Raw genomic sequence first — 10,367 nt, 5'->3', positions numbered from 1 at the left:
GGACCGGTCGCGCACGACCTTTTATGGGAAGTTTATAATGTGTTGGCTTCACACTTCAAAACGCTTTATCGACGAAGATGAAAATCCATGGGGTAAGGTGGGGTGTGACATTTTTATGATCGACCTTTCTAACTCTTTCTTTCCGTTGTGAGGAGACAGCATCGCTGCAGATGCTAGTTGCCTAAGGGAAACACCTGACCTCTATTACACCTCTCTGTAACCATCAATACGAGTTTGCCCTCGGACCTTAAGTTGCTGGTTTTAGTCTCCAGCCGGCTTCCATGGCATTACAGGACCTAAAGGAACGTGTTACAGTTAAAAAAGCTCGGTTGGGTTATCAGGATAGGCAAGCACGATCATCACGTTAATGTATCAGGTACTATTGGTGCTGTTGCTAATTCTACTACGGTGGGATTTACATTGATAGTTCATCTCGATATGCTAACTTGGTATAACAACTACATCCAACACTCATGTCTTAGGTTTTACGTCACATATGACTAACTTCAGACAGTCAAATGATTGACATCTCATCTGTAGTATGTGGCAAGTTTTTAAACAATAAATAAATGGTAAATGAACAAAAATATACACATGCCTGTCTTGATTGAACAATTTGCATGGTAACTATATCGGCTGGGTAAGTATTGGCTAAATTTCCGCCAGATGGATCAGATTTTGAAGCGCCAAACTTTTTCCATTTTTTTCTGTCCGCTACTCGTGAAGCAACAACTCGTTTTTCTCTTTGATATTCTTTAGTTTCCTTGATCAAATCACCGTCTTCATTGAAGAAATATCGTACGACAGTTTTAATGTTACGTTCTGAATCGAACTTTTCTTCAACAGGGGGTAATTCTGAATCTTCGGTTAACTCATCTGTCCAGCTGAATATAGGCGGGTCGTAGGAAAACGTCAAGGTGAATAAGTTAATAAATATTGACTTTTCGTCAGTTCTCGTCACACTGACCCACCAAAAAATCTTACGAAATTATTTAAGCATTCAAACTTCTAATTTTGTATAGTAACTTACAATTTCCTGGAATACTGGTTATTACGTTATTGTTCGACTTTTTTATATCCATCAAGTGAATAATTACCTTTCATGCACTTATTTTTACATTGTTTTTTCTAACCTCTCAACTGTTAGTCAATCCTCTTGTGACACTTTACATCTCTAAACATTTTGAGGTGTGATCACTTTCCAAATAAATTATAAATATGATTGGACAGTTTTAATATGCAACACTATCGAAAAAGAAAGTTTTCGCTAAATTTTCTTTATTCCTTCTTAGAAAACAAAACAATAATTTTCATGTACACTGGAAAGTGGAAAAACTCATCAAAATGGACTTCTAGTATGCTCACAGGGGAGAAACAGGGAATAATTATGCAAACTATTCCATGCATCCTAGTCCTTCATAAACAAAGCAGAACCTGAGACCTGTCGATTAGTCCGATTTCCCAAGCCAAGTCAACATAGGGATGGGGGTGGAATTTTTAAGATGAAAAATGTAGCAAAAGTATCAGCTGTTGCCAAAAATTAAGGGTGAAGAACAAGAACCAAGAAAGAATAAAGTAGCGGGATAAAAAATGTGAACACTTGAAATCTAAAGAAAGACGTAGTGAATAAATCTGCACTATTTATATTGATTCTGAGCCGTGCCACCCAACAGCTTCAAAAGGCAGCGACAGAAACCATACGGACCGCAACTAGGCAGTCCGCACTAACCAACATGGTTGAGACAAACAGTTGATGGTCCCACAAAGTGATGCTGAGTTTCAGTTTGGTCGTTCTACTTTTAAGCCAGTTAACATTGGGTTTCGGCGTATGCGGTGGTTGGGTATATGCAATACGTATCCCAGCTACCTGTCTATGAGGATTTACAATCTTATTGACCGGTATACTATTTATGCTTAGTACCCTGTTTCTAACCTCAATATTGCTCACATGGAGTTCCGAACACTTCTGGAAAATACTTCGAAGAAATGTTAAAGACTGTATGCAGCACTTCGTAACTTCGGTGTTTGTCGAATTCCAGCAACACTTAGTTTAGAGTAATGAGGCCACCAAATGCCGTGGTACGGTCGACGATGGAGAGAGTCACCTCTCCCTTTAGAAATGCTCTCATATGGCCAGGAAAGTATTATTCACTACCTTATCGTGGTAGGGGTTGTTTACGAGGTTAAGAGAATGTCCGGAGCTTTAACCAGGTTGGTGGATATGGAGGATTCACCTAGGGCAGTTGGAAAACCCTGATTCCAAACCATTGGTTTACATGGGCTTTAGGATACTGAGGAAACAAATGACGTATGAACCTATTGTTGGTCACCGGCTACCATGGGACTCAGCTCATAATGTTGCTTCGCTGCCTTGTGGATTAGATCTTAAGGTTAAAGGCTCGAGGAATAGCCCCTAAGAAAACAACCTGCTTCGGTTTGAGCGACCAGGTAGTATGCTGGCTCTTATACAAATAGAATGATTTGTATGACCCACATATATTTGATGCCTCCTTGTATCAGTGTTCATGTTTTAATAAATAAATAGTGTAACAAGGCAAAATAAGTATTTTCAAAAGATACCCAAATGATAATGTTCCTTTAAAGGAGACTACTCATTAATGACTAAAAATCTAAGAAAGAGTCTGGATTAAAACCTGTCCAGACATAAACTAGTCGACACAATTGTTATATCTGATTTCGTAAAGCATGTAGAGGATGCAATTATATATCATTCAGTATAGCCCTTCTTATTACTTGACGTGATTGTCTAATTATCATAGAAATACATCTAGTCTCGAGTATATTTATTTATTTTAACACATAGATATTGGTACAAGGAGGCACCAAATACATATGCGCCACACAAATCTCATTCGACATCTGTGAGGGCTGTGATACTGCCCGGGTGCCCAGACCGAGTATATGCCATTACTTGGTAGGCGATTACACGTTACTTTTCTCAACATTTACACTGCTATCGGTGACTGTTTGTGCACGGATTCAGAAAGCTCCTTTGGCTTTTGCCAACTTACTTCACCTACGGTGAAGGCCAAATATACGTCTATCAAATGAGGGACGAATACACTGTTTAGCAGTTCGTTCTGTTCTACTTTACGGCTGCGAAACGTGGTCATCAAGAGTAGATATTCGTAAGCTACTAGTATTTGGTCACAGATGTCTTAGAAATATTGCTCGTATTTGCTGGGACCACCGGGTAAGTAATAGTGAGACTAGACGCAGGGTATTAGGGAATGATGGTAAATCAGTTGATGAGGGTGTGAATCTTCATCAACTGAGATGGTTGGGCCACGTGTTACGTATGCCCGAACGCAAATTACCACGACGTGCAATGCTAACCGGTGTTCGGGATGGTTGGGAGAAAGTTAAGGGCGGCCAATTCAAAACGTGGTATCAGTGCTTGAAGTCACTAACTTCTGGTCTGAGCCATATTGGTAGATACAGACTACTTAGTTGGGGTCCGCGTGACTACCGTGTTCAATGGTTGGAGACTCTTGGTGACATGGTTCAGAATCGATCACAATGGCGTCGGTGTATACACTCTCTGTCTTCCATTAAACTAATAGATTAAAATCGCTTCATATCTTTCTTTCTATGAACTAGTTCTTTCTTCCTGTACTATATCTTTACATAAAATCTTTTTTAAATATTACACCATTGAGTTAACTGCTTCTGAGTCCGGTGTTCCTCTTGTTGTGCTAATGACGCATGGCAACCTGGACCGATGTATATATATGCTTGGTCCTATGTTGTAGCTAAGTGTGACTGTCTGTCCGCCACAAAATGTTCGGAAAGGTATCTAAGCATTTATATGTGCGGTATTTTCAGCATGCTGATATTATTGAAACAAAATACGTCTCAGATACCACTTAAGAATACTTCGCCAAGTAAACATAAGAATTACTTTTTCACGTCGTGGATACAACTACGTAGTCTAGGAACTATCCACATTGCAAAATAATTTGCAAAGGTTATTTGGAACAATGGATATATGACCACTTTAGGTTACGCTATAGTACTAGATTTAAGCATCGAAAAGGCAGCAATACATGTCGCTGCCATCACCCAGAATTTGAAGGCAGGTGAACACAGTATGAATTCTTGTTTTAAAAATATCTAGGTACCTCAACATGCTATATTTCAGTGCGTTTACAACACTACACAAGATATTTATCCGCGGAAAGTTGGGGTACTGTACACAAGAGTCTAGTCTCTGTATTCAGAAAGATTGTTGGCTAAGATGAAAGATTTGAAAGTTTGCAATTAAAATGACCCAATTAATAGTGGAGCTTTAGTTGTCATGTGTGTACCCCTTATTACGTTAAAAGACCAGATGTGACCTTACTATACTGTTTAGATGAATTAGTAATAATTTTGAAGTCATGTTTTTCTGACTTTCCGTATTATCAAATCAATGACAACAAACACCCTCAGCTTTAACGACCGTTATTACCCGGGTTTATTACAAAGTATTCTATATAGACAAAGACACAGGTAAATTGTTCAGACTATAATAGCTCAAGGTATCTGACATTAGTCAAACGCTGTACGTCTCCACCTCGATATGTATAAGCTCCTTTCATAAACACATAACTGGGTACTCAAAATAAACACGACATCTACCTCTGTTAGTTATATCCTAACGGCTGACTTGTACCTGGTTGCTCACTTACTCGTATACATCTGTAATATACTTATGCCTCTATGGTTATTTGCCTATCTACTAGTATTATTCTACTATTTTGCTAATCTATAAACAATCGATAGATGTTGGTTGACACCGGATATATTTTGGCACAACATAGGTTGGAATTGTCCACAGCAACCTCGAATTCACTTAACTAAAGACAATTGTAAGGTATAAGAACTCCAACACAACTACTGAACATTCCAGTGTCAATGTATTTTCTATTTTAATAGATCCAGGTTATTACAGTGTCGACATTAATCCAATACGATGACAAAGGCGTAGCTTTGGAGCTAATCTACTGTTGTTATCACTTTGGATAAATCGTGTTTATGTAGTCTCATCAAGATCTGAGTCTGAATTTTTACTATAGTTTCGGTTGATTTTATTACTAAAATACATACTCAAAAATACTACTACCCGAGTTTTCATTTCATCTTTTGATCATTAGCCACTAAAGTCAACAAGAACAATGGTGAACTTTTGAGCTTTAGGGATTTCTAAGTACTGATAATAACAACAACAAACTTACGATACCGTCATGTTGCTCCGCAAAATTAAAGGACGCGCCGCATGTGAGTACAGGGACTTCGTACTTGTTAAGAATTCACCTTGCTTTTATGTATTTATTGCATGAAAGGAAACTGGCTTAACTTCGGCTCGAACTGTTTCGGCCAAGGTTAGGGATTTTTACAAGTCAGTTTTGTGGTACTCTATATGTTATTATTTGATGGTGACAACTATTAGGGTGATCTTATCCGCAACGCAACCATGTAAACTTAATGTATCGCACACTGTCATTTGGGCGTTCAGGTAACCGCAGATTTTGTCATTTCATAATGTATTTTTAATTAAATAACTAGATTATGTAGTTAATTTTTCTCTGTTTTTAATTTTTATTCGCCACGTCTGACTGCGTTACACTGTACGTCCATTGCACTCTGAGATGATATCTCAAGTCATAGTGAGTTTATTCACATAGTTGGATGTTTCCAGATAGACTGTCAGTGCATGATTTTACTGAAGAAAGGTTTGTTGTACTGTAAACTGTGTTTCTATGATCAACTCCCTGTTGAAAAACTGAACCTCATAACTCTGTCCTATCGCAGACTAAGGGGAGATCTAATATTGATGTACAGTATACTGTGAATTGACTTCGGACCTAACTTATTCTCTCTCTTTCTTCCCACTAGATCGGAACATCTCAGAGAACATAGCAGGCGAGTAGAAAAGCCAAGAACGAACAAAATACCCGTGGCATAGAGGTTTACACACTGAGGCATCAATACTTGGAACCTGCTGCCTGAAGCACTGGTGTCCACAAATTCAATTGACTCTTTCAAAAGAAGACTGGACACTCACAGAAGCATACTAGAAAAGGAATAACATAAGCCATTGGCCCTCTGTCCTTACTGCAAAAATCTGAATCTTCTCTCAGTTTTCCTGTGGTTGAGTGGTGTAAGGCGTTGGATCTCTGCTGCAGTGTTAATGGGCGCTGGATCGAGTCGCAACCACATCAAAACTGTTGACAATCACTCGAGTCACACCACAACCATCAGGTGACACTGTACATATTCTCACAGCGTTCCGTGTCTCTTGAAAACTTGGTGCAATGCACAACACCGACCAGTGACAGTGCCTTACCTAGTCCCATTCACAGACAACATGGTCTCACAGTATGGTACTGCTGTGATGTATGGTGATGAGTGATTAAGTGAGACGATGAGTGAGTGAGTGAGTGAGTGAGAATGAGATGGTTTCGATCAGGTGTTGTGACTGTGTGATCTGATTCGATGTTGATAGTGCATGTGGATGTGAATGTGCCTATGCATATGCGTGTGTGTCTGTGTGGACTGCGTATTGTATTGTGTATAGTTTTAGTAAGCCCATTGAACTATGGTATTACTTGTCTACTCATTGTAATTTAGACACTTAATCCACTATGTAAACTTCTGTGTGAGTCTGGTTGTGCGCGTGTCTGCACATCAATCAATCTGTAATCTATTCTCCCATTGGTTGTAAGTCACAGGTAATCAATAATTGGTCCATATTCGATTAACACTCATTAATATATACATGGATTTTTAACACACATACTCAGTTGTTGATGATTTCCCCTTGTGGCTTGTGGATTATTTTTAGCTGATGTTTAATAATAAACGATGTCTATAACTGGTGTTGTTCAGGCTTTTGAATAATCATCTCGAGTGAATTGATAATTCTACTGGAAGATTAAGCCTGCTTTAAATACTCAGTTAACGGGATGATATTGTTATTATTATAATTATTATTCATTGGAATCAGATATAAATGAAATTAGCATGAACAAAGTTGGTTGATGAGCAGCAGCAGTGACATTTGGAACATGCACCATTTTTGTCTACAAAGTGTGCATATTTAAAGCCAAAGTGACAGTTTTGTTATTGGGTCAGTCTCAAATATGTATTTTCTGTTGTTATTTGTTAATTCCTCATATTGTATATTTCAATGCTGAGCTTATTGTTATTGCTGTTGTTATTATTTCTTCGTATAATGTTAATTGATAATTCACTGAACCATTTATGTAAATGTATTGCATGGGTGCCATCTCTGTAGCTTAACCTGTATTTAATGCTGTAAAGTGTGAACTGTGGTTTGCACGCTTAGAAAGTTGTTTTGCTTTTTGTTGTTGGGAGGAGAATTACAAGTGAGAGCAAGAAATTTAGTTAGACAAAGTGGTTGCTGCCGGACGACGTTATTGAATAAGTGTCTGACGTTGTTTTTAAGTAGGATCTTGGCTCACCATACGAGTTACACCATAACCACCAGCGTGAGTAGGGTCAGTGGAAAAAATAGGAGTGTAAATAACAAATGTACTGTTCAGTGTTTCGATCTGTACTGCATTACTAGTGTAGGGTGTTTTCTTGGAAGGTCAACTATGTTTGCATTACAAGAATCTGGTCAAAATGATCGTGAAATCACTACCCGCGCATGTTGGAACCAGTGAAGTAGTTTCAAAGTTAAGCATACAATTGTAATAGGGTTTCCGAACTTCATCTACTGGGTTGGTTGAACTTTATGTTACGTATATCCTTATAATGGTGCACGAAATCGGCTGCAATTAAACGCAACTCAATTTCGCAAATGTGCCCTTCAGCTTAGCAACCAATCAGAATGAGGCGGGAATTATCACATCCGCCATCTTCGTAAGCAATGGCGGTCGGCTTTCTTCGTTCTGTGCTTCTTTCAGCTATTTATTTTGTGTAGCTGTGTAATTTAATGTCTCAGTGTGCTAAAATGCCGCAGTTAGTGTAATGTTCTATATGTTGGTGTGGAGTTTATTTCGAATCAGCGATGATTTCTGGGTTTTTGCTGCTTCTACTCAAGTCAATGTATTTCTTCAGGCAATCTGGCTAGTCTTGTGTTATAAAACGTCGGCCGGCTTTCTTCGTTCTGTGTTTTTTTCCGCTATTTATTTTGTGTAGCTACAGAATTTAATGTTTCAGTGTGCTAAAATCCAAAAGTTAGTGTAATACTCTAAACGTTGGAGCAAAAATTTTCCTGATTTCGCTTTGTTTTCTGGGTTTTACCTGCTGCTACTGAAGTCACTGTATTTATTCAGCTAAATTGGCTAGTACTAACATAAGACCTTACGTTTTTAAACGACAATCGGTTATGTTTTACCTTGTTTTCTAGATATCCAAAGCCGAAGTTCGTTTTCATTTAGCTATAATAATTGTTGCTGCCGCCTGTGACTCTAACTGTTAGCATGTTCGTTCCTAACTGTCCTTTATGATGTTATCGGCAAAACGAAAGGAAACAATCTGCGTTTTTTTTAAATTTTCTTCAGTATTATGGACAACGCTATCCCACCAACGAGTCAAACTAATACAGAGTGCCCAGCAGTAGGGTATATCGGTACTGATTTCGAAAGGACCCAGACTTCCGACAACTATAGATGAAGTCACAGATGCTACCAATCTATTGCAGAGGGTTTGTTATGAAAAATATGCCATATAGCAGTAATAGAGGGGTTTTAATCATTATGCAGTGTGTTAAAACAGGCTTAACATTGAAAAGTCGGAAATCTGCTACCAGTGTGTAGTGTATGTTTGCTGTTTTGGCCATAAAAGGAAGCCGAAGTGTCATGATCAGGGAGTAAAAAGGTAATTAACTGTTATTAAGCTCACTTTTTTATAGATCATATTTCACCACTCGCAAATTTGTGTTTTCTTACGGTATGATGTCAACTGGTACCTAATATGTTCATCCTTACGATGAAAAGTACCTGCAAATTTTCACCTTCATATTCGAATTATTTTTGGACAACTGTCTTACAGTCTAAGTGCTTCCTACGCCCCGAGAAACTCTATTTCTACAACATTCGTAGTTCCAGTATAACTTTCTCACGCAGTAAGTTCAAATTAGACACTAGTCTTTCTAAATAAGCCTGTTAAGCTAATATCCGTATTCTCTATTTCAGTTAATCGATGAAGACATGTACCACGTGCATCTGCTGTATACTGCCATTTTACTCCAATTCTAACTTTTGAATAATAAAATTGCTATATGCAGCAAATACAGACTTATTTGTTTTGATGAAGGTAAAGTGGTTCATGGGATTTTCAGCAGGACCGTATTAATATTCTCACTAAAGAGCTAAGCGAGTGCGTAAACCAGTGTAAGGTACCATACGGGGTGCATTTTAGTTACTAGTGTTCCATTAGTGCGGGTAGGGGCGTTGCTTACTTGTCATTTGAATTAGAAGCTATAAGATAAGACGCAGGTACGGTTAGGATGTGTAACGCGTGTCCATCCATCAGCTGCCGTGACAACCCATGGTGGTTAAAATAAGTTATGAGAGGACCCGAGTATGTAAGTCTCGCAAGAAAATGACGAAGATATGCACCAAATCACCTTATGAAAAGCGCCTCCAATCACTTAACCTCTACTCATTAGAGTATAGACGTCTTAGAGGTGACCTAATGGCTTACAATAACCTTAACAATTCTGGAAATCTCCTAAAACACCTACTTAAGCTTAGTCCCAGAAACCAGCGACACAACATAGCAGAACGGACTGTAGACGCAACTTCTACTCCTTAGGAGCTGTCAAATGCTGGAATCCGCTGCCCGCCGAGCTAGTTCAAGCGACTTCCCAGGAGTCCTTTAAGAGGCAAGTGGATCTATTCTTAAGGATAGTATCATACTACGACTTACCAATTTCTTTTTCCTCTTTTATTGTCAACATACCTAGTTTCCTGCCTGGAGGTATCGGTGATCCCTTGCTACTAGACACGGAAGCCTGTTAGGCGAAAGCTTCTATTCAGTCCACAACCATTTGAACACATGAACTAGGTGCTGAGAGGCTCGCTTATCACAAGTTTCTTGCAACGATTAAGTAGATAAAACAAAGTAGCATTAGATTCAAAAATTTATTCAAGAGCTTTCATTAAGAATCGAATATCAAACAAAGGTGTAGCGGTAAATAAATCCCCAAAATAAATAGCACTAAGTTTTCGACATTGGATGCTGACCATATGTTTTAGTGGACTCACCTAGCTGAAGGCGCTCGGTCAGGCATCCGCACCAGATCACGTGTGGTAACGCCGTGCTCAACATCAACCGCAATCGCTAGCTAGATTAGATCAGAGAATTCCGATATATTGGTCATCGCCAAATAT

The 10,367-nt window shown here is 38.7% G+C and overlaps 1 protein-coding gene across 1 annotated transcript; it reads right to left on the bottom strand.

The window, feature by feature from the left end:
• Positions 1-30: 30 nt before the first annotated feature.
• On the bottom strand, positions 31-5,645 carry EIF3G_2 (Eukaryotic translation initiation factor 3 subunit G). Its single transcript, XM_051208777.1, has 2 exons — positions 5,238-5,645; positions 31-884 (listed from the first exon to the last, which is right to left on the bottom strand). Exons 1-2 carry the CDS (start codon positions 5,246-5,248, stop codon positions 515-517), a joined length of 381 nt encoding a protein of 126 aa, XP_051064041.1. The 5' UTR covers positions 5,249-5,645; the 3' UTR covers positions 31-514.
• Positions 5,646-10,367: the final 4,722 nt, after the last annotated feature.

Source organism: Schistosoma haematobium (assembly GCF_000699445.3).
Source record: "Schistosoma haematobium chromosome Unknown HiC_scaffold_267, whole genome shotgun sequence".
NCBI classification, from domain to species: domain Eukaryota; kingdom Metazoa; phylum Platyhelminthes; class Trematoda; order Strigeidida; family Schistosomatidae; genus Schistosoma; species Schistosoma haematobium.
Note: the sequence above shows the minus strand (reverse complement) of the source record. Positions and strands in the feature narration are given on the sequence as shown.